This window comes from Colletotrichum karsti (genome assembly GCF_011947395.1).
Source record: "Colletotrichum karsti strain CkLH20 chromosome Unknown Scaffold49, whole genome shotgun sequence".
In the NCBI taxonomy this organism is placed as follows: domain Eukaryota; kingdom Fungi; phylum Ascomycota; class Sordariomycetes; order Glomerellales; family Glomerellaceae; genus Colletotrichum; species Colletotrichum karsti.
Window position 1 is genome coordinate 8,068 of NW_024065949.1, and position 27,991 is coordinate 36,058.

At 50.9% G+C, this 27,991-nt stretch overlaps 9 protein-coding genes across 9 annotated transcripts; 5 read left to right on the forward strand and 4 right to left on the reverse strand.

Annotated features, from left to right (window-relative positions):
• Positions 1 to 641: 641 nt before the first annotated feature.
• Positions 642 to 1,508, reverse strand: CkaCkLH20_11536 (fructose-bisphosphate aldolase; the record flags this gene model as incomplete). Its single annotated transcript, XM_038894250.1, has 1 exon — positions 642 to 1,508. The coding sequence occupies one exon, from the start codon at positions 1,506 to 1,508 to the stop codon at positions 642 to 644; it is 867 nt and encodes a 288-aa protein (XP_038740325.1).
• A 570-nt stretch (positions 1,509 to 2,078) lies between these two features.
• CkaCkLH20_11537 (uncharacterized protein) lies at positions 2,079 to 3,428 on the forward strand (the record flags this gene model as incomplete). The annotated part of the gene is made up of 1 exon (XM_038894251.1): positions 2,079 to 3,428. The coding sequence occupies one exon, from the start codon at positions 2,079 to 2,081 to the stop codon at positions 3,426 to 3,428; it is 1,350 nt and encodes a 449-aa protein (XP_038740326.1).
• A 564-nt stretch (positions 3,429 to 3,992) lies between these two features.
• Positions 3,993 to 5,732, forward strand: CkaCkLH20_11538 (uncharacterized protein; the record flags this gene model as incomplete). The annotated part of the gene is made up of 1 exon (XM_038894252.1): positions 3,993 to 5,732. The coding sequence occupies one exon, from the start codon at positions 3,993 to 3,995 to the stop codon at positions 5,730 to 5,732; it is 1,740 nt and encodes a 579-aa protein (XP_038740327.1).
• A 576-nt stretch (positions 5,733 to 6,308) lies between these two features.
• CkaCkLH20_11539 (trk family potassium uptake protein) lies at positions 6,309 to 8,562 on the reverse strand (the record flags this gene model as incomplete). Its single annotated transcript, XM_038894253.1, has 9 exons — positions 6,309 to 6,353; positions 6,407 to 6,907; positions 6,946 to 7,235; positions 7,294 to 7,623; positions 7,686 to 7,730; positions 7,787 to 8,059; positions 8,118 to 8,254; positions 8,340 to 8,460; positions 8,526 to 8,562. The coding sequence occupies 9 exons, from the start codon at positions 8,560 to 8,562 to the stop codon at positions 6,309 to 6,311; spliced, it is 1,779 nt and encodes a 592-aa protein (XP_038740328.1).
• Positions 8,563 to 9,511: 949 nt separating this feature from the next.
• CkaCkLH20_11540 (PhoD-like phosphatase) lies at positions 9,512 to 13,902 on the forward strand (the record flags this gene model as incomplete). The annotated part of the gene is made up of 8 exons (XM_038894254.1): positions 9,512 to 10,690; positions 11,690 to 12,173; positions 12,226 to 12,351; positions 12,402 to 12,558; positions 12,609 to 12,709; positions 12,766 to 12,894; positions 12,948 to 13,057; positions 13,117 to 13,902. 8 exons carry the CDS (start codon positions 9,512 to 9,514, stop codon positions 13,900 to 13,902), a joined length of 3,072 nt encoding a protein of 1,023 aa, XP_038740329.1.
• A 482-nt stretch (positions 13,903 to 14,384) lies between these two features.
• On the forward strand, positions 14,385 to 16,042 carry CkaCkLH20_11541 (uncharacterized protein; the record flags this gene model as incomplete). Its single annotated transcript, XM_038894255.1, has 4 exons — positions 14,385 to 14,948; positions 14,998 to 15,468; positions 15,523 to 15,705; positions 15,758 to 16,042. 4 exons carry the CDS (start codon positions 14,385 to 14,387, stop codon positions 16,040 to 16,042), a joined length of 1,503 nt encoding a protein of 500 aa, XP_038740330.1.
• Positions 16,043 to 16,839: 797 nt separating this feature from the next.
• Positions 16,840 to 18,228, forward strand: CkaCkLH20_11542 (uncharacterized protein; the record flags this gene model as incomplete). The annotated part of the gene is made up of 1 exon (XM_038894256.1): positions 16,840 to 18,228. One exon carries the CDS (start codon positions 16,840 to 16,842, stop codon positions 18,226 to 18,228), a length of 1,389 nt encoding a protein of 462 aa, XP_038740331.1.
• A 341-nt stretch (positions 18,229 to 18,569) lies between these two features.
• Positions 18,570 to 22,303, reverse strand: CkaCkLH20_11543 (calcium-translocating P-type ATPase; the record flags this gene model as incomplete). Its single annotated transcript, XM_038894257.1, has 6 exons — positions 18,570 to 19,157; positions 19,212 to 19,427; positions 19,496 to 20,638; positions 20,696 to 21,126; positions 21,177 to 21,568; positions 21,636 to 22,303. 6 exons carry the CDS (start codon positions 22,301 to 22,303, stop codon positions 18,570 to 18,572), a joined length of 3,438 nt encoding a protein of 1,145 aa, XP_038740332.1.
• A 2,033-nt stretch (positions 22,304 to 24,336) lies between these two features.
• On the reverse strand, positions 24,337 to 25,994 carry CkaCkLH20_11544 (uncharacterized protein; the record flags this gene model as incomplete). The annotated part of the gene is made up of 9 exons (XM_038894258.1): positions 24,337 to 24,578; positions 24,639 to 24,726; positions 24,788 to 24,984; positions 25,045 to 25,087; positions 25,143 to 25,211; positions 25,265 to 25,338; positions 25,395 to 25,809; positions 25,859 to 25,896; positions 25,955 to 25,994. The coding sequence occupies 9 exons, from the start codon at positions 25,992 to 25,994 to the stop codon at positions 24,337 to 24,339; spliced, it is 1,206 nt and encodes a 401-aa protein (XP_038740333.1).
• Positions 25,995 to 27,991: the final 1,997 nt, after the last annotated feature.

Consider the following 27,991-nt stretch of genomic DNA (forward strand, 5'->3'; position numbering starts at 1 on the left):
ACAAGGACGCATTGTTATTTATCACATGGATCACCGACCCGCGGTCAATCTACTGGATCTCCTCGCTGGTTGCCCGCATCCAATGCACTGAGGACGGTCAATGCGCCCTTTTGACCGGTTTCTCGTTGACAAATCATTTTGCAGCACGGGGTAGCGACATCGGTATGAAAGTTGCAATACCAGTGGATCTTCTAGAAGAGAATTGTGCTTGGACAAGAGCATGGATTCTGGCGCCATTTGACAGCAAAAAAAAAGATGCAGGCTGGATCATCGTAGCGAAGGCTTTACTGCTGGGTGAACCTGGTCTACGTGAAGAGATCAGCAAAAGCAGAGACAGCGAGCACCTTGATTCTACAGTAGCATTACTCAAGGGTCAGACGATTGTAGGCTCGATATGATTACTTCCCTCTTACATGTAGGCAGGGACATTTATGGTGCCCCAAATGTAGCCTAGTATCTACAATCTTCTGTTCTTTCCAGTTCTGATTGAATCTATTCAAGTCTGTCTGATACTTCCTGGTCTTAGAAATCTGCCGACTACCTAGTCACACCTTCGGTTTTGTCTGGGGAAATCTCCAAAGATACCGTTGGTCTCCGGAAACATCTTCCATATGGGAAGTTATTATAGCTCATCAACGTCTCTAGGCTTTTCCAGCAGAGCGAAACCAATGCATGTATTTCTCGGCTGCATCTTGCATGCTCTTTGTACCAGCTTCAATGGTTGTGGTAATAGGACGACCGCGGGTCTTTTCCTGCGAACTGGCGTAGTGATTGTTGATACCCTTGTTGATGTTGATCTTCGTCACTCCGGCATTGATACAACGTGTGAAAATCTCCTCTGTGAAAGGGTCACAGCCATGAAGGATCAGACGGACTCGGTCTCCTACAGTTGCGTTGACCGTCTCCAGTCGATCATACTCGAGCTTGATCCCCCTCGGTCCATACTCCCCATGCACGTTTCCAAACGCGGGGGCCAACATTTTGATGCCAGTAGCAACAAATTCTTCGGCTTGCTCAGGGGTTGTCAGGACACCCTCAAGGTCGATCGTCTCAGCAACTCCATCCTCTCCGCCTTCGATTCTGCCTGGCTCTGCTTCCGTTGCAATGCCTCGCTCATGGCAATAATTCACAAGCTCTCTTGTAAGAGCAAGGTTCTCCTCTTTTTCGTAATGGCTCATGTCGACCATGATGCTGTCGAAACCATCTGGAATATCCGCTGCACGACGCACAAGCTCTGGTGACTGGGCGTGGTCGAGATGCAGTGACGCAGGTACAGATGCGGAATGGCAAAGATCAGCCGCAGCGCGGACAAGTGCGTCTCCTGCGTATTGAATTGCCCACGGAAACAGCTGCACAACTACGGGCGAGGATGTTGCTTCGGCAGCACGGATGGAGGCTACAACCGCCTCGAGGTTGTAGCAACAGAATCCAGCGACGGCATATCCTCTTTGCTGCGCAGCATCGAGGATCTGCAGAGTGCGGTTCTGTGATAGAGGAGGTCTCGGCATTTTTTTTTCGAAATCTAAGCTAGATCTGGACTGGTGGATGAGGGAGGCTGCAATGCGCAAAGAGTGAAGAGTGTGTGAGATTGGTGAGGTTGTTTAGGGAATCAATGCTGGATGGGTAATATGCCGGAGGCGATTTGAGTCGGGGCCATCACCGATGGTGGCTTCTGGCAGCGCGGGGAGATATCCGCGATGCGGGCCTGAAAACCTCGGAATGGAGGAATCCGCACCGAGCCGACCCCAATACAACACGAAAGAACAAGATCCGGTTGGAACATCGAGCGGATGTGGATCCATCCGCTTTTCCGCTTTTGCTTCTCCGGCATCGGGGGTCGTGAGATCGTTCCCCGAGATGCCGCGCCCACAAGGTCACCCGAAGAGAGGGGGTCGGCTAAGTCTATGGATAAATCGTGAATATGACGAACAGCTGCCGCTTCCCCGACAGTCTTCGCGTATCTGCAAAGCATCGCCCACCAGAATTTCGTTCATCAAGTATTCTGTCTAAATTACTGATGAGCTATCATTGACAGTATCAACCTTGATCTCGACTTACCGCTCCTCAATTCAACAACCATGGGATCAACACTACCGCCCGTCGCTTTCATCGGCCTCGGTGCTATGGGCTTTGGCATGGCCACGAATCTGATTCGTCTCGGATACCCGGTTACGGGTTTTGACGTCTACAAGCCGACTCTCGACCGGTTCAAGGAGGCCGGGGGCCAAGTCGCAACAAGTCCCGCAGAGGCAGTTGCGGGAAAACAAAGCTGTGTATGCATGGTTGCAACTGCCGAGCAAGCTCAAGGGGTACTGTTTGATGGCGACAATGCCGCTGTGCCGGCTCTACCTCAGGGTGCCGCTCTGCTGTTATGCTCGACGGTGCCATGTGGCTACGTTCAAAGCCTCGAACAGATGCTTATCAGCAAGGGCAGAGGCGACATCGCGCTGATCGACTGTCCTGTCTCTGGTGGCGCTGGGCGAGCAGCCGACGGTACTCTTTCAATAATGGCAGGTGGTGCTGACGCCTCTATTCAGAAGAGCCTTTCCCTTTTGCAAGCCATGTCGGATCCTGCCAAGTTGTACGTGGTTAAGGGGGGCATTGGGGCAGGAAGCAACATGAAGATGTGCCATCAAGTTCTTGCTGCCAATCAGATTCTCTCTGCCAGCGAGGCGTTGGGATTTGCAAGTCACCTGGGTCTTGATCTGGCAAAGACTAGCCAGGCAATTCTTAAATCAGAAGGGTGGAGTTGGATGTTTGAAAACCGTCTGCCCCGGCTCCTCCACCCTGAATTCCAGCCTGTTGCCAGCGCTGTTACGATCATCCTCAAGGACACCAGCATCATCACTTCAGAGGCCAGAAGAGCACGTTTTCCAGCCTCGATGACGACAGCAGCTGAACAAGTCTATTTCAGCAGTCTCTCCAGAGGGTTTGGGACCGACGACGATAGTAGTTTGCTTCGACTGTACATCCAAGGAAAGAACAGTATTGGGCCCGTGAAGCCACTGGTTGAAACGGACGAAGCAAAGATCAACCTGGTAGTAAACCTCCTTAGGGGAATCCACGTTTGCGCTGCCGCCGAGGCGATCGCGTTTGCGCATCACGTTGGGTTGGACTTGGACCAGGTGCTCGAGTTGTGCTTGAATGCCGCTGGCGGAAGCAGTATGCTTTCAAGCTTTGGCAGGATCTTTGTGGACGCTTCTAGGGATGGACGGGCATCATCCGGGTGGACCGCACACGACAACGAAACTACTCTTCAGACTCTTGCCCAGGAACTACGAAGTTCCATAAACGAGGGACAAAGGCTTAAACTGCCCCTGTTCCTGGGCACTCAAGCATACAACCTTGTGGAAGGGGTGCTTCATGCTGCAAAGGAAGACACGCATCGCTTGGCAATTGGATCTATTATTTCTAGCTGGGCAGCATAAGAAAGAAACATCGAAAACATAGGATACTTAATTCCAGCACCAGCTGAAACCTTATCCGCATCGGCACTAATGTTCGACATGTTTACCGGTGATTTAAACTAACCTTGGAACCTGGAAGCCACTTCAGGGCAAGTCTTTGTCGACATCCTCTCTCAAAATCGATCGGATCATTTAAACAAAGGAACCTCGTTTCTACCCTCCACGGGTCACTAATCTAGGCCGGCATAACTACCACCAGCGCGGATAAGCAGCCCGTTTGGCACTAGCCGCCGAGTAATAGCTTGCTGGCGAGTCAAACGCTCGCCAAATGGTCAAATGTTTTCTTCGCTAGGTTAGGGTGTAGTACATGAGGTCGTAAGTTTCTCAAGGTCCGAAATACAAGCTACCACATTATTCCATCAAGACCAACATTTGCCGACCTAGACCGATTCTCCTATAACTACTTGGAATTCCCCCTTACTCTCATGATCCTCGTCACAGTTCCTTTCCTCCGCCGACAGCCACCTATCTAGCTGAACTCCCTTACACGAGCATATTGTTATTATATTGCCAGCCTTTCTCAAAATGCGCACTCTGCCAGTCTTTGCTGCTTTTCTAGCAACCGGCACGGCTCAGCTGTTCAACACCTTTGATCTGCAACAAATCCCGGCCTCTACCATTCAAACTGTTCCTGTGGGCGTTGGAAATCAAACCATTGCACCGTCTAAGCGAGACGTAAGGAGCAATCTCGTTGTGCGCGATTGCTCCCCTCTTCCACCTGGGAGCGGCCCCGTCCCTTCTATCGATACAGACCAAGCCTTCCTAGCTGATCCTGACTTCTCCAACGCGGCCAATGCTGCTCTTACTCCCTCTGGGTGGTATCAGACGTTCAAGAATCTCCAAGCTGCAACCTCGGCTTCAGCGTATCAGGGATATAACACCTATGCGACATACGACCCAGCGCGATGTGCATCCGAATGCATGAAGATGAGCGGATGCTCCGCTTTCAACATCTTCTTTGAAAGAGACCCAAGTCTCGATCCTGCATCCCGCTGCCCAAACCCTCCCAGTACCACTGTCATCAAGTGCAGCTTCTGGGGCGTTGGAATTGGGCCATCTACTGCTACAAACAACGGCCAAACTCGAAACGACTTCCATGTTGTCATTGCTGGATCCAATGGCTACCAACTCACGGCTCCCGAATATCCTGTTGCTGGCTACACCTCAACCTTCACTGACGCGGCTACCATCAACGCCCCCTCGACCTGCAACAGCTACATCACGTACAAGGCTCACACAGACGGAGCTTATGACCCCTCTCTATGTGCAGCCGATTGTGCTAGTCAGAAGCAGGAGACCAACCCATTTAATGGCTTGACTTGCCATTTCTTCACCAGCTACTTATTGTTGAAGAATGGTGTCACCCAAGCTCAAATCTGCGCACTCTACTCGCGCACGTGGGACAAGACATATGCTACTAACACAGGATACACCTCTGGATCTGATATCTACTCAATTCAATACGCCTATGCGTACTCTTACACCAACGATCCTGGAACTCCTACTTGCCCTCAGGGCAGCTCCGGGCCGTCTTCAAGCACGACTGCCTCGTACAGCGGTGGCATATTATCAACCACCGTAGCCGCATCCGGCGTGGGCACTGCGAACACTGCCACTTCGAAGGCCACCACCCTCTCCACCTCTGTCAAGCCCGTTTCAACCAGCACAAGCTCAATGGGGGGTTCCTCCGCTGCCTCCTTTTTGACGAGCTGCCCGAATCCACTCAGCTATATCGTTGGATACAGTGGCGGTCTCTATGCTGTCTGCGTTGATACCGACTTTCAGATTTCAAGTCCTCAAATCTTCTATGGATACCAGTCCAACCGCGACTGTGTCACCCAGTGTGAGAAGACATCTGGCTGTACGAAGGCTGTTTTCAGACCATCTACCCAGACCTGTTATCTCAAGGGCAGTCCTGGTATCCCCGCTTCAAACTGGGCTGTTAACTCCGGTTTCCAGACGCTTGTAAAAGTGGCCGATGGTACTTCTCTTACTCAGTGTCTGGCACCGACTTATACCATTCCTTTCGGTCGCACTACTTACACGGTGTGCCCCGGTAGTGACTTTACAAACAACCCAGCCACAGACATCTGGTACGGCGTTTGGAGTGAGGCGGCCTGTGTAGTTTTCTGTCGACTGCGACCTGGGTGCGCCAAAGTCGTGTACAACTCTGCAACCCAAACCTGCTATAACAAGGGAAATCCTTCATTGGCCAGCGCTGGGTGGCACGTAAACACCCAGTTCCGTGCCATTTACATTTCTTGAGGTTGTTGAATGGGTGGATATGAAGGACCGGTGTTTCCGGATGTATGTATGCCAACCTGACGATGCACGGCACACAGCTGAGCTCGGTCTTGAAATTTCGTTAGAAGCGGGAATTTACTTTTTTATTTACTGATGGACAGCTTTCTACTTAAACCAAATTCACACTGCCCCATCCGCGACGTGCAAGATGAGAATATCGATTAGATGTCCGTCGAGAAAGCAATGCTCAAAAGGTTAGTCCCTCGCTCCGTTTGATCACTGCTGCCAGTGTTTCTCCGTTGCTCGAGACTACAGGCTATTGAGGTTCATCGCCGAGGGTCTTTCTCTCACGTCGGACGTCCAAGACGTCGGAGCGAGGATGGCCCTCGTTTGGCAGCATGATAGCCCGGTCAAGCGTGTACGGAAGGCCCCGGTGGCGACCACGAATCATCATTGCACAGATCACCAGCTTGCTGAATGTCGTGAACTCCCCGCTGAGTGATGTCATTACCGTAGGGTGTCCCAAGGACAACCCAACGTTGCCACTACAGGTTAAGTGAGCGATACAGAACAGATCATAAGGGAATGTGTTACTTGCTATGCGCTGACGACCTCGAAAAAGACGGGAAACACGGAGAATGCCTGGAATCGTTAGATCGAGCCTCATCGAGAGATGCTGGGACGAGCACACTTACGGGTTCATTCAGATCCATGATTCTCTGGGATTCAGCTATACAGATACAGAAGGTTCCGAGAAAAATGTACCATAGATCAAAGCTGAGCTGGTTTCGTACGTGGGTCATGACATATGACGCGCCATCAGTCTCATCGAGGTGGCTTTCGGAACCGTAGACGCCAAGAGTTCTCTCTTCATAAGTGTTGGAGGCGCGAATGCTGATGGCTATCGGGAAGATGGCGATGTACATCATGCAGAGCAAGCTGAACTGCACGGCAGGGTTGACCAGAGACAGGTTCAAAGTCGAGGTGCCGGTGTGCCTCGCAGACGCAGCTTGGAAGAGAGCTGAGAGGATCCGAGGACCCATCGCGAGATCATTGACTGCTGGATTGTCAAGATCCAGAACAATAATCAGTAGAACGTCAATAAAGTTTAGCACGAAGACGATGCCAAACAAGATCCATGTTGGCCGGCTGGGGAAAAGAAGAGTGTAGCATCTTCTAGGGTGGTCAAGAAGAAACTGGAGGTGTTCTTTGGTGGTCGACTTCTGTTCACCACCTTCGAGATGGTCCAAATGATGAAGCGGAGGAGCACGGGATAACATGTGTTGCCGGCAAAAGCAAGAAACGTCATGACTAGCATGGGCCAAGTAGCATCCTTAAAGGTCGCCATCGAGTCCGGGGTGAGAGTGAAGCCAAGGTTGTCGACCATGGTCTGGGCAGAGTAGAAAGCCCACCAAGTCCGGCCTTGGCCATTCTCCGCTAGCCATGTAGTATACTTGGATGGGGCGTGTAAGATCCAGGGCAACAGGCATACGACCCCGAAAAGATGAAGCCCAAAAAAGTAAACTGCCGTTAAATCAGCCAAATCTGTGTGAAAATCGGTGGGGGTTATGCAGGCGTGTACTAGAAACAATCTTGAGAAGAAGTTTCAAACTTCTGTACTCTATACCACCGAGGATCTCCCGATCACGCTCAGTTAGATGAAAGAACTGGGAGTTGCGTCCAATGGTGACCTGGCGCGATAATTGAGGGAGATCTGAGGTTCGCGGCCGAGTTGATAGGTCAGAACGACGCGACTCGCGTTCGGAAGATTTGGTACGTCCGAGGACGAGGACGGATGAGGCAACTTTCTCCATTGAACGTGCAGCACGCATTGCCGGGCCTTCGAGGTGAGTGTTGTGCGGCCTGCGTCGAGATAAGCCTGTGGCTGACGACATAACGGGGCGAATGATGTCTGTTTGGGGTTTAGCAGTGGCAATCTCATGGTCCGATATCCTGTGCATGGCACCGGCTCACCATCATCGTTGTCCGTATTGTTGCCGATTTCAATCATAGACTGGCCTGCGAAAGCTGGCTTCAGCTACAGTGCAAGTAGTGCAATCAAGATTCTTACGTACCATCATCACGGTCTCGGGGACCAGGAACGTGCAGAACTGTCCCATCAGATTGGCTGTGTCGAGGTTGAGGTAGATTATCGTGAAAAGTGATCGTGGTCGATCTAGCTGGAAGATGGTTGGTTGCTGGCTCGGACGCCTCGTGCTTGGCTTCTGACTCGGTGATGCCAGTTTGCTCGTCCCCGGGAGCATCACTGCGTCGTGGAGCAGCACCATCGTCGTCTTCGGGTGGGCTGCTGGCCTCCAAGTCGTCGGGGTTTCTTGGCTCAGCGGTGGCTATGACCTGGTGTGAGTTGAAAGAATGAGGCGACCCTGATTCGTAAACGCAACTTACCAATATCCTTCAAGCGCTGTTGAAACCAGTAGAGGCGGACGACGACAACCATCATGTTCACAAACATGAGATTGGTGATCATCGGGATCACGTAAATGTAAACCTGCTGGTAGGTTTTCATGTTCTTGACGTCCACGCTTTGGAGTGCCCCAAATCATCACGTCAGCGCCCAACTCGTTTACTGCAAACTGGAGCCACAACATTGCCACTGGGGAAACTTACGTATTGAGTCCAGACTCAGTTGAGCCGCTACAGCCAAAGAACAAGGTATCAATTGCGGACAGGTTACCGTAAGGATACAGAACGACAAAAGCGAGCAGGCTGCAAAAGAGAATCCATATGTCTATGGGGACGGACCTGTCAGGTGGAGGTCCCCGTGGAGTTCAATTGGGGGTTGAGAGCTCTTACAGTGGAGGGTTATGAAGTTCAGCTTTGGTTTCCACATTGCTGCGAACATCCCCGAGGGTCGAGAAAACTTGGATCGTTGATTACGTAAACAAGGTCCAAAGTGACAGGTGGTGCTGAAAAAGTGACGAAGTCCTTATTTGAGGGCAGATGTCAAACGGTTGTTGAGAGGAGGAAGATTTTGACCCTTGAAATCTCGAGGGGACGCCGGGTTAAGAATAGGAGGCGAAGTCGAAGTGCTTTAGGCCGAAATGGGTTTGCGCTGAGGGATTAATCAGACAGACATACGTAGGCATTGAGCCGGGCCAGCCAACAATGGCTAACTGCAGGCATGCGTGCCAAGGTCGATTCCGTCGAGTAAAAATCAAGAGTCGTACTCCGCCATCACGAGACGCGTTGAATGCTTGGCAAATGGGACGTATCCGTACTGTTTATGCATAGAAGTGCGAGTAATGCAGCAGACGAATGAGCGCGTGAGGTGGGGTGGGATAGACGTTTAGGTACCTATCCAAGGTACCCAAGGTGTACCTTATAGATATTACATTCTACCTAGGTACCTAGGTGCCTACGTTAGGTAGGTAGGTAAGGTATCTTAGGTGCCTCCTTTTTCTTGTCTTTCGGAATGCGCGACTATGCAATTAATTACCGGCTTGAAGATGTTACTCTAAGCACCACCAAGAAGACGCTATGAATGGCGCCTATTCATCGGCTGCCGTCAGGTAACCAAAGTACATCCAATTCCCTGCATAAATGATAGAAGCCTGCGCTTGCCAGGGTTGCGGCTCCGGTTGAGCGCACCAACACCAGCCAGGCAGGCAGGCAGGCAACCTTTCTTTCTTTCGACAACACGTCAGCTCAGGCAAGTCAGTGGCATCGAATATTGCTCTGCCTTGTTTGAAAACGCATGCACTTGATAATCAAGCAAACTGTTCGCCCATAGTCTTGCAAGTCGACCGACTAAGTGTAAAAGGCCTCTGGTGTCCGTCGCCATGCTCCTGTTCGTTCTGCACATCACTATTGCTTTTGCCATTTTCGCCTCTTTTTTTACCTCTGCCATGGCGTCTCTTTGGCCCTACGACTGCCCAACACACGTCGATGCCTTCGTCCCGGGCTATTGGTCGCCCGACGACGAGAAGCCTGACCCACGACAGCCCCCGCTTCATTCAATGCAGCAAATCCACAATGTTATGATCAACTGCGCAGACGTCAAGAGTCTTAAGCTGCGCGTCACTATCCTTGGCTGCTCGGGCGAGCCAGATCGATTCAACTTTCCCTTCAAGTTTCCTGGGGGATCACACTATCCATCAAAGCTCGAGGTTCTTCACCTCGATGGCTACGAATTCGACGAGCGGGTCTGGACGCGGGTGCAGCCACCCAATGAGCTTTTCCCCTATTATCCTGACAGTTGGCTTCCGGATGGTATCGAGGACTATGTGCGTTGGTACTTTTCTGACCGGGCAACTAAATACTACGAATGGCGCTATCTCCCGGATGAGCAAAAGAACAAAACGAACCTCGACCTTTGGATTGACGCCATGGACTTCTCCAGTATCCGGGAACTGGGTCTCCGAGACATTCGAGGCGGTGAGGTAGCCGTGATACGGTTACCACCGTTGCTGGAGTCTCTGAAAACACTCAGTATCCGAGATCATTTGGCGCGCGACTTCATTCTTGCTCTTCCTCCGAACTCGTTGGAGCATCTAACATGGGTCTCTGGCTGCCACTGCACAGCCGGCGAATCAACATTAGACGCTGTCCTCTATCATGGAAAGTCGCTACTCAGTCTCGAGCGACGGGAGCCTGAGAGCTCCTATAATCGACGTGCAGTTATGAGCGCTGGACAGCTTGCATCTCTTGGGGACAAGGCGCCGAACTTGCAAAATCTGACAATCGACCTCAATCGAAATGGTGCCTGGCCCATGGAGGAACTCGAGGCCATTGCCACGCACTTTCCAAATCTGACCAAGTTGACCGTCTACTTGGAGCTGGCTAGCGAACAACGGCGGCAACTGGAATCGGCCAAGTTATTACCAGACTACTCGACGGCAAACGATGAGATAATGTCGAACGATTTGGACAACATGGCACGGCCTTTACTGAACAAGACGGCAGGGGCCGAACTATTCCAATTTCTTCGCCAGAAGAAGGTTGGGAAGGAACTGACTGAGGTAAGATTCTTCGCAGGAGACTGGGAGAGATTTGATGACGGCCCATTGTCCGAGCCTAGCTGGCTTGAGAATAGGAATGAATGGGTAACATGCAAAGTTCTTGACGGTTGGATAGAAGGGAGTTCCGAGAGGCAGTTCGTATGCGATGGCACAGATACGACAGTCATTTTTAGCGAACGAGCCTGGATTGATTCAGAATTCCTGTATTCTCAGCCTGAAGTTGTCAAGGTCAGTCGAGCCCGGTATGCGTCTGACATTGATGAGGAGGAAGAGGAACAGCTACGACAACTGCAGAGAGAAATAGAAATGTAACCGGCCTGGGTGTACTGGTGCCTAGTTTGAACTGTTAAGATTGACGTTGATTTTACATCAATAATCAGATGAACACACCACAGAACATTTGACAATACCACCTCACGCGAAGACGTCGGACTGGTTCCACCGCGGCTTCAAGGAACCCCGCTGAAGACGCGATGCCGATGAACCGGGCCGCTTTCCCCACACCGCCAAGGCCGCCCAATTATCAATGCCACGGGCGACACGTGGTGAAGGTCACCTCGCAAATCCGTAAGATTCTTGTCGACTCTAATTCGTTCCTGTGGTGTAATCTCCGTGCCTGGCAAACATTCGCTTGTCCCAACCATCGGGAATCTCAAAATGAGGGGTCGTCCACTGTGACTATTGCAATGAACCCCTGGAGACTGTCGTCATTGAACACAAGTTGGCTCACTTTCCGCATTCCCAGTGTCCAATCATCGATCAAATGATTACCCACGAGCTTGAGCTTGCTCATCTGCAAAACCCACGTTGCCGGCGTGCATACCAAGTCGGACAGACTGGAAGGCCCGGAAGTACATCCCGGCTGAAATTGTGGAAATTCCCGTGGTGTCGGGATACTCATAAAGTGAAAGCATCCAACGCAAAGCATCAATCGCTGGCACTCGGCTTGAGAGACCACAGCTGCCTCCTTTGCATTGTCTTTGGCGTCACCCTCTCCAGCTCGTCAACATGCTTCAGTCCACGGTCAGCCTTCTGGCCCTCGCCTCTGCGGCGTCGGCTGCCTTCACGGGCAACATGAACTACCTGTCTCCTTCCAAGCATCATGCGTCGCTGGGTATTTCTATCCGCAAAGTGGCCAAGCGCACCTACGCCAACTCTCACTGGGATCCGGCAAAGCTTAACTTCACGCATGGTGTGGCTTCCGGGGACCCTCTCGACGATAGCGTCATTCTCTGGACTCGCGCCGCCCCGAATATGGATAATGATAAGAGCAATGTCACCGTATCCGGTTACGTCCCTCTCTACGACCACAGCACCGAGGGCTATGTGCAGAAGAGCGACTCACCGGTCTGTGTCGACTGGAAGATTGCCACCACCGACACGTTTGGTTCTGTCGTGGACTCAGGCACTGCTTACACGAGCTCAGACGTGGACTTCACTATCAAGGTCGAAGCAAAGAAACTGGCCCCGTATACTGTTTATTGTGAGTTTTCTCACTGTCCTGCCCCTGCCAGGTACGTGCTGATTCCGCAAAGACTACCAATTCGCCATCTGCAACTCAAACAATACATCTCCTATCGGGCGCACAAAGACCATCCCATCGAAGGATGCCAAAGTCGACACCCCCGTGAGGATTGCAGTCTACTCGTGTAGCAACTTTCGTAAGTTGTCCTCGTTGAAGTCTCAGTCAGTGTGTCTAAATGAGTTGCAGCTTTTGGTTTCTTCAACGCCTATGGCAATCCCGTGAGAAAAGAGTCTGTCGACTACGTGGTTCATTTGGGTGATTACATTTATGAATATGCAGAAGGCGAGTACGGCTATGGCTATTCACTTGATCGCATCCCGCTTCCCGACCGCCAGATCTATACGTGAGTATTTGGGTCTCATAGAGCGTCAGGCGTGTGCTAACCCGGGTCAGCCTGTACGACTACCGCAAGCGTCTCGCCACTTACAGGACCGACTTGGACTTGCTGGCTAGTCATCAGCAATTTCCCTGGATCCCAGTGTGGGACGACCACGGTCAGTGTGATTGTTCAGTCATTCCATTGTCATGACGTTTTACTCACTCTATACAGAGGTCTCGGATAACACGTGGCGCGACGGTGCTTCAGAACTCAACAACACCGAAGACTCCTTCATCATGGACGGAGGTGTCTCAGTTGACCAGCGAAAAATGAACGCTGTTCGTGCTTACTTTGAGTGGAGTATGCCTCTCTTGATTCGCCGTCTCCTAGACGCAGTTACTAACAGTATGAAGTGCCCATCCGCCAGGTTGACATGGACGACAACCTCCGGATCTGGAGAGACTTCAGTTTTGGCAGTCTCTTCGACCTGATCATGCTTGACACCCGTCAGTACGACCGCGCCGTAAGTTCAATTCTGGAGTGTTTGTGCTTTCAAATTGGAGATCTTGACAGTGACTCCAGATCACGGATGTTTACTGGAATACCAACTACGTGAATTCCATCAAGAACGAAGCCAGCCGGTCCTTGATGGGACCTCGCCAGGAGGCCTGGTTCTACAAGACCCTCCAGGACAGCTCTACCCGAGGTGCTCAGTGGCGTGTCATTGGCAATCAGATCATCTTCAGCCGGATGAACGAGAGCCTCTCTTTCGGTGCCGAGAACCCATTCAATACCGATCAGTGGGACGGATACCAGGCGAACCGCAATCGCACGTTTCAGGTCTTGTACGAGAAGAATGTCAGCAACAACATCTTTCTTGCCGGCGACTCGCACGCATCTTGGGTATCAGATCTTGTCTGGCTTGGCGAGCATGATTACGACCAGAACACCGGATCTGGCTCGGTCGGTGTTGAGTTCGCAGGCTCTGCAGTCAGTTCTCCCTGCCCAGCTGGCCAAAACATTTCGCTCGCAAACGCAAATGTCGGATCCGCCTGGTTGACGGCAGCCAATCGCGAGCTTCAATGGCAAGATCTCTACTACCGAGGATACTACGAGCTTAGCATTGACTACAATGCCGTGAACGCTTCTTTCTTCGGTATTCCCACAACCAGAATCAAGCAAGGACACGAGATCTCGCTCGCCAACTTCACCGTCGTGGCGGGTGAGAACAAACTTCATCGACAGAACGGTACCGCCGCGGTCGGTGGTATCACGGAGAGTGGTAGCTTGAAGAACGGCAGGGTGGTGCAAACTAATCTTACGCACGACACAACTACCGGGGAATATCTGAAGTACAACGCGCCCTAAACCATAACAATCATGGATAGATCGTCCATTTGAATGCGGTAATAATAATATAATTGATTATCACAACATGTTGTGCGTCTGAAATTGACGCCCGTCCTACAATAACCCAGCATGGCGAACTACATGAACAGTAATGAAACCTTGCGTTTACCTCTCAACCTCTGGATGTCCGATTCCCGATATCTTCGGGATGTTCTTTCCCGGCTGGTGAAGATAACAACTGCCGAGCCCGGCCCTGGTCACCTTCCTGCAGTGGCATGGTCAATGGTAAGGTAAATTCTGATTGGCCCGGGCGAACCCTCCTGGATGATCGACCGACTTATCTATGGATGTTTTCTGCAGTATTTACATGGGTTGAACGCAACAGAGATAGAGAACGTCATTGATGATTTGTTATCAACGCGGGGTCGCTTTATAAAGTCTTGAACTATGTGCATCTGCATTGAAGTTTGACTGTCCTTGAGAACCTCTACACTTCCTTCATGACAACTTGGGTATGCGAAGACATGGAAACTCATGAAAAGAACGACATCGAAACACGGTCCTCCCCTCGGGATAGCCAACCGGAGACCATAGTCGGTGAAGTCAAAGATGTCTCGAACGCCGATGCCGCTCTTGACTTCCTACGGCGTTGCGGTGAGGTAAAGCTTATGACGGCGGCGGATGAACGGAGCTTAAAGCGAAAGATCGACTGGAGAATCGTACCTCTCATGTTCGGATGCTACATTTTACAATACCTTGACAAGACTTTGATCAACTACGCGAATGTCATGGGCTTGCAAGAGGACACAAGCATCACCGGAGACCAGTACTCCCAGCTTGCCATGATCTTCTACGTCAGTTATTTGGCTTTTGAGTTCCCCCATGCCTGGGGAATGCAGAGATTTCCCACAGCAAAATACATCGGCGTCATGGTTTGCCTCTGGGGAACCGTACTTGCCGTCACATCAGCTTGCCACAACTGGGCCGGCCTCGTCGTGACCAGGGTTCTGCTGGGGGTATTCGAAAGCGCCGTTGCACCTTCGTTGATTGTCATTACGACCATGGTAAGAGACCATTATTGCCCAGTTACTTTTCATGTACTTACTTCTGTAGTGGTACAAACGTCAGGAACAACCGCCCCGGATGGGGATTTGGTATCTCGGAACAGGCGGCGGCGTTATCGTTGGCTCTCTCATCTCCTTTGGCTTCCAACATTATGGCGGTTCCGGGTTCACATCTTGGCAGATCATGTTTCTCATCTGTGGTCTGGTGACTGTCGCCGTCGGCATCACGGTGATCGTTGTTCTTCCGGACAACCCCATGAGCGCCAAGTTTCTGTCTGCCGAAGAAAAGGTTTGGGCTATCGAGAGGCTGCGTGCCAACCAAACAGGAGTCGAGAACAAGCACTTCAAATGGCCACAATTCATTGAGTGTTTCACCGACCCACAAACGTACCTGCTGGCACTCATCACAATCAGCTCCAACGTTCCAAACGGCGCGGTCTCTTCGTTTCAAGCAACCATCATCAAGGGATTCGGATACACATCGAAAGAGACAGCGTTGTTGTCGATTCCCTCGGGCGCTGTAAGCATTGTCTCAATCTTAGCAGCAACGAATGTAGCCGGGAGGTTCAATCAGCGTGCCATTAACATTATATGCCTTCTGATTCCCGGGGTCATTGGTGCCGCGCTTATGGCTTTCTTACCGGACGACAATAAGGCAGGCAAACTTATCGGCAACTACATGACGAACTGCATCGGCGCATCTTTACCGCTGCTGTACTCTCTAGTCGGAGCAAACTACGCAGGACATACCAAAAAGGTCAGCTACATACTAAAACATACTTTTTGCAATCACTGACCGATTATCACAGGTGACTATGAACGCCACTCTTCTGATCTGCTTCTGTTTGGGAAATATCATCGGGCCATTGACTTTCACGGCAGAGTCTGCGCCTGACTATATTCCTGCAAAAACTGCGATCATTGTCACTTGTGGCCTTGCAATGATCTTCACTCTTATCCTGCGGTTTTACTACATTTGGGAAAATAAGCGTCGCGACAGGCTTGTCCAAACTGGAGAACTCGGACATCTGCAGGATGTTGAGTTTAGCGACATGACAGACCGAGTGAACAAAGAGTTTAGATACACGCTGTAGCTTGCCGGATAAATGGGCACACACAAAATGAGAACCATGTAGTTCATTTTATATTGTGGTGGATTTGAAGACCTAGGTACTTAGCCGACTTTAGCCCTTAATTAGATGAAATGGAGCATGTGGATTAGGAATCTCATGTTCAAAATCCCAGAGTATGCTCAACAGGTGATGAGAATGGTTTCTAGCTCTCATGCCTTGAGCATATCGGTTGCGAAAAATGCGAAGTACCATCCGCGGCCTCCGCCACCCCTGCATACCGTGCTGTGAAACATTTCCGATGTGCTCAGTATTGACCCCGGAGCCCCGGAACTTGGCCCTGGGCATTTCGAAGCTGCGTGGACTTTTGGGGTGGACCGGTGCAGCCCTATGGTAACTATTTTTAGGGTGATCTCAATCTTGCCTCCCGTGCCGATATCCGTGATGGCTTAAACTTAGCGGGTCATGGAACTCCGATCGTCTTTTGAGTTGCGTGGCACTGGCAGTTCCGCTAGTACGTACGGGCCGGGCGCCTGGTCATGATTAAAAGTATTTGATTTCATCTCCTCCCGCGGACGCTGTCCCCTTCACACAGAAGTTCGTGATCACTTGTCGTCTGGCATTCGAGATGTAAGGCTTCCTGTCGTCCTCGCCAACCACTTACTTTCAGCACACAAGTGCAGTGTTCCAAGTGCCGTCTTTCGTTTTTTGTGACAGCTTTCACTTTTTTTTTTCACTCTTTCCTGGCCAAATACCGGGCGTCCCCACGCCGAAGCTCTGTCTCCTGCTGCCTCCTCGACTCGAAGACCAATTCTTATGCGATGGATACCGACATAATGACTGCCCACGATGCAGAAGTCGACACCTCAAACACTCAGGATACTGCGGACAGTACAATAAGGACCCTCGAAAAGCCATCCGAGGTTGCAAGCAATAACACACTTCTTCCCCCGAGCTCCCCCATCTACTCTACCGAGCAGGTGATTCTGGTCAAGCGCCGTGGCCAATGGGTGCCACCGAAGGCGTCAAGGCTTCGAAACAGCCTCCTGAGTACAATGGGCCTTCTTGAGCTTGCCAACGCGGGGGACTTTGCCGCTAATGTCTGGAATGAGATCCCCGTGCCTGTATATGCCATTGTTTTCATGGCACTTGGCGGCACATTGGCTTTGGTGGTTTCAATTCTGGCCTTGAAAGATACCTTGTTGAGTTGGGAAAACGTCTGCTTTCTTCGAAGAGAAAGGTCGGAGCTGAAGGCAGAAAGATCGAGACGTTTGATAATGGGTGAGTCGACGCTGGACGTTGATGTTCTCCTCGACAGCAACTTCAGAGAGCTTGGGAGCGAAGTAGCCAATCGTTTCGGACTCGACATTTGCAGCGGGTTTGGCGCCTTCTTGATCAGCATCGGGACGTTCATGGCCATCGGAGGTGCCAATCGACAGGTCTGGTTTGCCAGTAACATACTGTCAGGTTATCTTGGCAATGCCCCAATCGCACTCTACGGCCTCATCAGTTCCATTTGGTCCGCCTTTATTTTCCGAAGAGCCTCACAACATCGACACCTTGCTGCTCGGAGTAGCAGACTTCAGGGTAGCCATGCCAAAGCACTTGTCGGAAGACGAACCAGAAACGTCCATATCTTCACGTCGGTCAGCGCCGTAAGCAGCATTATCGGCGGCGCGGCGTCTCTGGTTACTGCAACAAGATGGGAGGGGTACATTGTTCTTATTCCTGTCATTCTTTCCTCCATGTTCTACAACGCATGGCTCCGTCGTCATGTGGCTTATGACAGGCCCAGTATCGGCCGGTCTATGAATCTCAACGAAAACACGGTTATTCAACAGCTCGAACTGGCTGCAGTCACCTGGGAGGAAATCAGAGGACAGTCCTCACCACTTTCCAAGCTGGTTATTGATACGGCGTCTCTCAGTGCCGTCATCAATTACTTCGTGGTAAATGACCTACTGGAAGATTTGTGTGTCCGTCTCATGCAAAACAAGGCTCTGGTCGTCGCTCTCATTGATCAAGAATCTACGGAAGTAGCACTTGACATGAAGCGCTTACTCGCAATCCCAAAAGAAACCCATTCGATTATCTTCGACGCAGCAAACGACATCGTTAGAAAGAGAGGGCCTTTGCACTTTCAATATCGTCAACGATATCTCGCCGAGGTTCTTGGTACGATGTTACGTCTATCTCCGAAATCTACCTAGAACATTCGAGACTTGCTGCTCAGCAACGTTCCGTGGCTACATGGCCAGGGAATGCCATTGTCCATCTTTCGGGGCTGACACTGGCAAGCCTTTGAAAATTTCTTTTAATACAATATAATGTTTAATCTTTTACACACGTAACGATAGCTAGCGCTCGTAGCTTACATAACTTTTGTAGCATGAAACCCCCGTGAATCTCGACATACTGAAACGACCGTGTACATGCACCGATTCCACTTATCTGAGCCAGACCAAATCGATTGAACACTTGATACCGTGGACCCAAACTTTCGAAGGGCAGATAACCCAGACCACTTCGACCCCTTTCCCTCTCCATTCCATTACCTGGTTCCCTTTTCTTCCGGCGGTGCAACAACGACAGTGGCGGGCACATCGAAGCTTTCCGTATCCTTCGTCTTCTGCTTTCTCTTGAACAGGCCCCCAATACCAGAGAAAACCTTCCCAAGAAACCTGTAGACGAGCACAAAGGGCTTGCCCACGAACTTGGCAACCTTCTCGAACCAAATATCGGGGAATATCCGCACGACAACTCCCCAAGGAATTGACATGAAGGCAATGACGATGCATATGGCCCACTGATTCCCGTTGAGGCCCCTTTCCTTGATTTCGAAGACACGGCCACCCACGAACACAATGCCGACCTGGAGGCCGACCATCAAGAGGTTGATAAAGATGAAGAACTGGTTGCGGTGCACTCCTTCAAGGACGTTGAACTTGTTGTCCAGCCTGCGATTGTTGAATTCGTTGAAAATTTGCATCCATACGAAGGTGTTGAAGATGATAGTATCCAGCTGAAGCATTTCATCCTCGCTGTTTCTGTTGTAGTTGAGAATCTCGGGGCCCGCGAAGTAGAGCACAATCGTGATGACCAGTTGGAAAATAGCTTGGCCAATAATCATCTTCCACATCTGGAAACACGTTGTCAGTCAAAAGTTGACCGGATGCAAACGTTAGTTACTTACGTTGATGGTGATCAGAGGAGCACTCTTGGGTTGAGGTGGTCGGTCCAAGATTTTTTCGGTGGGAGGATCGGTGGCAAGTGCAAGAGCTGCAAAAGTGTCCATAATCAGGTTCACCCAAAGCAGCTGGACGGCCTTCAACACCGGCTCCATGTGGCTACTGTACATAGCGGTGATAAATGCCAACATGACTGCGGTGATGTTGACTGTGATTTGGAACTGTGGAAGTGATAAAAGTCAGCTAAATCCCTTGTGATGTCGGTCAGGTCTGGCGTGAAAAAACATACCTGGAGGAACTTCTGTACGGCGTCGTTCACTGCGCGACCCCATTTCAGCGCCGTTACGATCGAGGTGAAGTTATCATCCATCAAGACGATAGCAGACGCTTCTTTGGCGACTTCTGTTCCAGAAATGCCCATGGAGAAGCCAACATCTGCTGCCTTCAGCGCTGGGGCGTCATTGGTACCATCGCCGGTGACTGCTACCGTCTCACCCAGAGCTTTTAATCTGGTCACTAGAATTCGCTTATCTTCCGGTGACGAGCGAGCCAGAACCTGTAGCTTGGGTAGAAGAGCGTTCATGTCCGGCTCGGAAAGCTTGCGGAAAACCGGCCCTTCCATGATCACTCCTTCACCACCAGTGTAGATGCCGCACTCCGTGGCGATTGCCTGCGCCGTGATGACGTTATCGCCGGTGACCATACGAACCGTCACCCCAGCATGTTGAGCCTTGCGAACTGCGTCGGGAACACCGGGTCGAACAGGGTCCTGGATACCGACAATGCCGAGGAAGGTAAGGTTGGAAAGTGACACCAGAGAATCCAGCTTGACGTGACCATCTTCAGACGGCATGCCAGCAGGCGGCCATTGTGCATAGTCCTTGTACACAAGTCCGATTGTTCGTAGCGACCGGCTGGCATATTGGTTGATGGTTGTGTCTAGAGCTTGACGCTGGGTCGAGTCCAGGGCTTCCTCGTCCAAAGTCTCCAAGTTTACCTGCGTCGAACAGTAACCAAGTAAGATTTCAGAGGCACCTTTGACCAGCAGACGATAACCTCTGGTGGGATCCCGAAGCTCGATGACAGCAGCCATGCACTTCCTGCTGGAGTCAAATGGCAACATCTGAACGACTTGCTCATTGGCGCGGGCCTCGGCGAGTGATTGTAAGCCGAGATGGTCTTTGGCGAGAGAAAGCAGGGCGGTTTCCGTCTTGGACCCAATGAAAGTCGCTTGGCCGTCTTCTTCACCTTCAAAGGCGGTAGAATTGATAGCCACAGACTGGACCACAAGTTTCTTGGTTGCTTCAGGGATATTGGCGGCCCATGTTGCTACAGGAACAGCGTTGGGTGTTTTCTCATTCTCGGATTGTGAAAGAGCTGTGAAGCTTGTGTTTGCGAATGTGCCGGCCACGACGGTCATCTTATTCGTTGTCTAAGATCAGATTAGCGACGAGAATAGATGCTTCCAATTAAATGTCCGAGAACTGACCAGTGTGCCTGTCTTGTCAGAGCAAATGGTCGTAGCATTACCCATCGTCTCACAAGCACGCAGTACGCGGACCAGGTTGTTCTCCTTCAACAACTTCGTGGTAGCAAACGCCAGTGCAAGAGTCACTGCTAGCGGCAGTCCCTCAGGTACCGCCACGGCAATGATAGCAATAGCAACGACAAGCAGGTCCATAAAAGTCGACGCCTTGTCGGCCGGGGGTCGGGGATCATTCGGGAGATCCGCAACGAAACGGAAAAGCAGAATGAAGAACATGAGAGCAGATGCGCCGCCACCAAGCTTGGCGATGGCAACCGCCAGGCCTTCGAGTTTCTTTTGTAAAGGAGTGGCTTCAACATCGTACCGTACAGACATCATGATCTTGCCGAAGCTGCTGTGAACTCCTACGGACGTACAAACGTAGGTGCCGATACCTGAGATTCGTTAGTTGAATGGTCCACGTGGCCCGGTGACACTCACTTACCCTCTAGAACTTTGGAGCCAGAAATGATAAACGGATCGAGGTCATCCAAGTTGTTGTGCTTTGTATTCAGCAGTTTCATGACTTGGTCGCCCCCAGTCTTCTTGAGGACGTCGGATTCGCCTGTAGCCGAAGATTCATCGCATTTAACGTCTTGACCTTCAATCAGGATGCCGTCCGTGGGTACCATGTCGCCAGGCTCAAGATGTAGAACTTCCCCCACGAGGATTTCGTTGACATTGATCATAACAGATCTTCCGGAGCGAATAACCTTGACTAGGCGGTCGTCCTTCTTGGTGTTCAAACGAACAAACGCCTTCTCTTTCTGCCAGTTGTTATGGGAGCCGACGACGACGACGATGATGACAGCGGCGCAAATAGCGACGCCTTCGACCCTGGTTTCCGTAAGTACTCGTGAGGAAGGGAATTCAAACACAAGGTCAAGATCCTGGAGACTCTTACCAATCGACAGAAGCGGGTGCTCCAGCAGGTCTCTCCACGCCAAGTGTTTCGTACAGACCGAGAGCGAGAGAAATGATACCAGCGACGGTCAAGAGAATGATGACCTTTTCGCTCAGCTCAACATACATGAGCTGCCAGATAGACTTGCCCTTCTTCGGGGGAAGGACATTGCGACCGTAGACGCGCGTGCGATCAGCGAAGGGTGACGATGACGAAGAGACATGCCTCTCGGGTGGTGTCGATGGCTTGGAATCTAGTGAAGAGTCCACGGCTTCGTTGAAAGTAATTGTCGATTTCACACCCGTCTCATCGACGCTAAGACCGCTGCATACATCAGTTTGGATGCCTCGGGCGATGCCATGGAGACCTCCAAGGGCCCGGAACGCTGAAAGGGACTTCGGGTTGAGCAGCTTGTTGAGCTGACCAGGAGAGAAAGCAAATGGGTTGTTGTCGACGCGAAAATCATGCTCAGTGCCAGGGTCCGGGTGCAGAGCGGAGTTTGGATCCTCGAGAACAAAGCTGGGTGCTGCACTGGGAGCAGCCGTAGTGCCGGATGGAGTCAAGAAAGGATTGGTTCCATCGGGGAGAATGGTATCGGCGTCGCTAACCGCCCGTGACCGAGAGTCCGGCTGTGTGGGGTTGGGGCTGAGGAAGCTATCAGCCATCATGAACTGCTAGAGTCATGTATGTACGGGGTGGTGAAAATGAGAAAGTGTTGTCGAGCTGGAGCAAGACGTGCCGAAGAAGCGGCGGCCAAGCAATATGAATACTTCTGCGCGTCTGCAGAGGGCAGCTTTCTCCGGGCTCCCTCCTGCAAGCTTGACTGGACTTGGACCATAACAGCATCATGTCCTCATCTGAAAGAAGAGACATGGCTCTCCACTTCTCAACAGAGCGGCAAAAGAAAAAGATCAAAGGGCCCGGCCGGTTTAGCACTGCCACAATTCAACGTACGGGTACAATATATTGACGGAATGATAATCTTGGATGCGATCTGATAAGCTCGGATGTCGAGGAATGGGCCCGGCGAACTCTCGACAAGCTTAAACAAGCAGGCATCTTGCGGTGTGTGTGGAGTGAAGCCCCGCCGGTAACAGTCTAGGTCAGCCTCAGAAACCAACGGACAGCACATGATGCAGCCTTGGCGGTTTAAGAGAGGAATCCAAGGAGGTCTTGATGAAGATCATGAGCGGCGGGATGTGGACGAGCCCAGTGAAGGGGAAGGTGGACGCGACGGAAAAGAAAGATGAACCGGAGATGAGCTAAATTTCTAAGCACTGACAAGGGCGGACGAGGGATTTTCGAGCAAAGATTAAGCGAGATGATGGAAGGATCAGACGAGTTTCTCTGGAGGGGGAAAGTTTAGCCGTCTGACAGACATCACAAATTCGGTTCGGATGGCGAGGGATTTCCTTCTCCTCGAAAACCAGCGACAGGCCAAGAGTCAGACAAAAAGAGGGGGCTGGAATTCTATTCGGCAGACGTGAAGAAAAAATCTTCGACAACGCTGTGTTGGCGGCTCATTAGGAGCTTCAAATGGAAGGTCAGACGGAGCACGTGTGCGGTTGATACGACCTCGCCAGATCTTTCCCTGTCACCATCCCTTCGCGAAATCCTGCTCGCAATCACATCAAGCGGGGGGCAGTCCCACCCGGTTCACCGTGTTTCCAGCCTCTCGCCGCCGCCATCGGCGTTTGCGCAATGGATGGCCAGCGGACGTGAACTCCTCCTCTCCCTCCCGCGCGGGATCGCCCCCGCGCTTTGACTCGGGGCGTGTAGCAGGACTGTAAAACCTCGTGGCCTTTGTTTCTTGGTTTCTTGGCCGCCGACAACTGTTCCTGGCTGCATTCTCTAAAGCAAGTGCTCACAGTCTACCTGATGACGCCACCTTCTCTCAGTTAACACATCATGACAAGATCAGCCGAAGACCTCTTACATACACAGCCTAGCCAAGAGCTTCATCAGGCAGACTGTCGAGCCGAACAATGATTGTCGATAGGCACGAGACCGGTCACGTCGAGCCGGAAGCCCCTCTCTCGCCGATCACACTGTTTCCTGCAAAGCCAAGCACTCCGTGACCGCGTTGAATCAGGGCCAGGTAGCATTTGTACTTTCATCAGCTTTGTGAGCGAAATGGCGCACGTCTACGGAGTATCGGCCTGTCCATTTGATGCTACTCTGCACTCGGAAACTGTTCTTTCCGCGGTACTTCATGCCCTGTAAAAATGCCGGCAGTTAGTGCGGCGAGGTTGCGTTAAGCACCTGGAGGAACAGTCGTAAGAAGTTCATCTAGCCCGGCAATGGGCGCTAAAGACACGAACGACTCGGAAAATCTAGCATTTGGCATCGCCATCAACTTTGACGACTTTTGATAGATATTCGGTCGTGTTTTTATTTTATTTTTCCCTCCTTTCCTCGCCATGAAAGTGACGGGACGAAAATCAACTAGTCGGTAAGGATATTGACTGGGCCATCAATTGTCTTGCCAGCCCCTGCCGTTGATCCACGGAGTTCTCTTGGCACGCGTAGGTTTTCCTCTGCTCAACGTCTCTTAACTTAAGAATTCCAGACGATGTGCTGGGTGATCTAGATGATGAGCACCATCAAACTCACACATTTGGAAGAATCGAAGTTGAAGTCAGAAGCACGATAAGTTTCAGCTATCACAAGGTGTCTAATCTCCAGGCTTCAACTGATGAAGCTAGTTCTTCTGCTCCCGTAAGCCAATGTTGTTGAGAGGAGATGACTTCACAGCATCATAATGATGAAGTCCGTACATCGACTCTTCCGAGGTTTCGATCTCTCTCTTTCCTCGGGCATAAACCTCCGCATCGTAGGAGTCAATCGCAGCAGCCATGCTCTTGGCACCCTGCTGCACCGCCACCAAAGCATTCACCAAATTACCCGCATCCTGCAAAGCATTGTTCAAGCCCTGTCCTCGAACTTGCGTGGATTATTGATTAGCATAAGTCGGGGTTGTCTAAATGGTCGACATAAACCTACACGGACACATCGGATGCGCAGCGTCCCCAGCCAAAGTAATTCTACCGCCAAAGTTGTTCCAGGGGACGATACTGGTCCACTCCGCGTACTGTAATGCGAACAACTCTTTAGCAACTGTACTCTTGCGAACACGGACAACATAATATTACCTTATCTCTTGGAATATAAGTATCATCCGGGACCCAAAGCGCCGCGGATCGGTATGGTTCGCAATATGAGCCCGCAAGCTTTTTGAAAAGCTTCATTCGGCCTTCGTTTGTTTCGGGGGGCTCCTCGTCGGTCCACAGAGAAAGGGCTACTTGGAACTCCCAAGTTTTGGGGTCTTTGGGATCAGGTACATCGGCCACTTAATTCCGTTGTTGCATGTGAGTATTGTGAACGGCAATTTCCAAGTTGCGATACATACGAGCTAAAAAGAATAATGTTTCTTGGTCTGGATGAACAGACATCTGTTTCCTTCTTAGTGTCTTGATGTCTACTTGCATGAAATGACAGCTGACTTACATTTGCAATGGGATGGATTCGTTTGCGAAGGTACATTGCTTGTTCTGCGGAATAGCGACATCCGATGTTCTATGAATGTATCAGGACAAGTGATGAGGTGCGGGAAATCCGTGTGAGACTACCGTTGAGACCAAAGGAACTCGTTTCAAAGTTCTTGCTTCGCCTTCGACCAGGTGGTTCCTCACGACGCTTTTGGCTGCGACTAGTCAGGCCAAGGCCTCTTCTGAGGAAATCCGGACTTGGAAAACTTACCTCCATCAGCTCCAATGACGATATCGGCCGTGATACTTTCGCCATGCTGGAAGGCAAGTACAACTTCTCCTTGGTGAATTTTGACTTCCAGAAGTTCGTGTCCGAAGTTCACGTTAAGCTCTTGTCGAAAAAGGTTTCGAAGCTTCTGGCGAACGACTCGTCTCGCGTCATCGACCGGAGCTGCAAACAGAAGCTCTCCAGTCTTGCCGTCAGAAATCGGCAAGCTCTGCGCTTGTTCTTGGGATGGCTCCTGCCAAGGATTCGTATATGCCAGAAATAAGTCGCGAAACAAGTGAGCCGGGAGGCACTGCTCGACATTGCGGCGAGACCAATGGAGGGCCATAGTCCAAGTTCTTGGGTTGTTGTCATATGTGTCTTGCGACATTCCCTCAAATACAGACACCCGGATGTTGGCCTAAGAGAAGTGTTACGTTTTAACTATAGTATAGAAGGGTTTGACGCACCTTTTTCAGTCCTTGCGCAATGAGCAGGCCAGTTGCGCCTGAGCTCGTTAGCACATGTCCAGTAGTCGCATGTCGTGAAATTGAGAGATGGCATACCTGCTCCAATGATAGCAACATGGAGGGTTTCGGAAGTCATTTTGAATAGAGGTAGAAGTTCCGGATCTAGAAGTTAGAAGATAATGGCAAATGGAAGTTGTGGCAGTGGTTCATGAATACATGTATTGTCCAAAGGCTGGCAGCTAAGGACGGGTTAAGTATTTGAATCTTTCCTGTCACATACTCCCATAATTGATATCAGCAGGCTATGCCAGGCGAGCTCGCGTCTTCGCGACTATAGGAAAGCCACGAGAAGGTCGAATGAGTTCGTGCTTCGGTGGCCGCTCAAGTTGCCAAGATTCTTAGCTCTTCCGATGTCCACTTGGAAGCTGTTGACGAGCACTGGGAATGGGTCAAAGTGCATCATTCTTTGTTCGGCGCGGCGAACTTATGATGTCCGAGACCGCTAGGTCAGTGAGCGACGATATGTCGTCGTATCCGTCCCGGCGTTGATGTGGGAGCCGATCCGTGTGGGAAACGCAAAGACGCGAAACAGTCCGGAAACTCCGCAGCTTCCGTTAATGACGGCCTTGGGGGGCATTATCAACGACTTTACCGCAGTCCCTCAGTGATCCCGTATTCAGTCTCAGAGTTCCGAGCTGTATACATAGCCAAGTCCCCACGTGGTCGAACGCTCAGGAGTCAGGAGAACAACTTGGTGTTAAGGGCAAACTGTCGTCAGGCCCTTCAACGGGACTCGTACATGGAATTATGGATGTTCAGGTTTGAATTTGGTTTGCTGTATGCCCCGATACAATATCATTAAATGAGGGTAACTATATGTGCTCTTCTTCCATCTCGATCAAATCTGCAAGGGTCCCCGGGTGTCTTGTCCATATCGTCTTCGACCGAGTCGATTCACGTGCTTGTTATCTCCTGTTGCACCTCTGTTTGCTTTAGAATCCCATGCTCTCTATGGATAATAGCTTCTTCGCTACAATTTCGAGACTCCCCCGTAGTTTGAGTATCAGAGGTTTCTCTTCCACCAGCTGAAGAGATTACGGTTCGGTTTCCCGGAAGTCTTTTCGACAGATTGGTCAACGGATGAGAATTTATTTCTCCGGTCCCGCTGTTCCCATAACTTCCGAGAGGATATTTCGTCTTACACGACGAAGATCCCAGCAGTGATGGAAAGTATCTTTTGAAAAAGACCTTCAAGGCGGAAGAGCAGCCACAGAAGATGGCGATATAAAGTTCCAAAGCGTACCAGTTCAGGGAATCGGCAAGTTGTTGGTATAGCTCAGGCTCGTTCGCAAGTCGACGGACGTAGTAAAATCGCACGCATCCGGCTGTGAAAGATGTAGCAGTCAGCTCATTGACCATATGTTGTTTCGAAGGCGTCATACTTAGCACCTACCTACAACAGATATTATGCCCAATCCGAATACTGCCGACACCGCCCACTTCTGTCTCTGTGTGTTTTGTTAGCTTTCGAATTTCCTGTGAAGACGGACTCCCACTTGCCTTGGGCAGTTGCAAATTCCAGACCATTGGGATTGGGCATATCCAAAGGCAAATATCGGTGACTATTACGATAACACCCGAAGCATCCCAAAATGCTTGTTGTGTAGACTGGCTCATGCATCGCTGCATGTATACTACGCGGTCTCCTTTTGATGTCCAGAAGACATTGGGCGGGCTGCACTCAACCATTGACATGACAAAATGAGCAATACCAAGGCCAATGACTACCAATAGCAGTCCGTGGACAGTCCATCGCATCCTTGGTCGGTTGTCGAGACGCAAGTAGAACAGAAGCAATGCGACTTTTACCAACAACATAGCCACGGAGTAAAACAATCTAGAGACCCAGTATGCCTACAATTATCTTTGTCAGTCTCATGGTAAAGTTTGATATCAACGCCGAAGAGAAGATCAGCGTGGTGCGCCTTACCAGCAGCATAGGCTCCCATGCTTGTAGGGGAATGTCTACTTCTGATCCCAACACAGTCAGCATCTGGGCTGGGGCTCCCAAGACGTGCATGATCGACTTACTGATTCGTCCAACACCATAGGTCACCGCTATCATTACGCTGA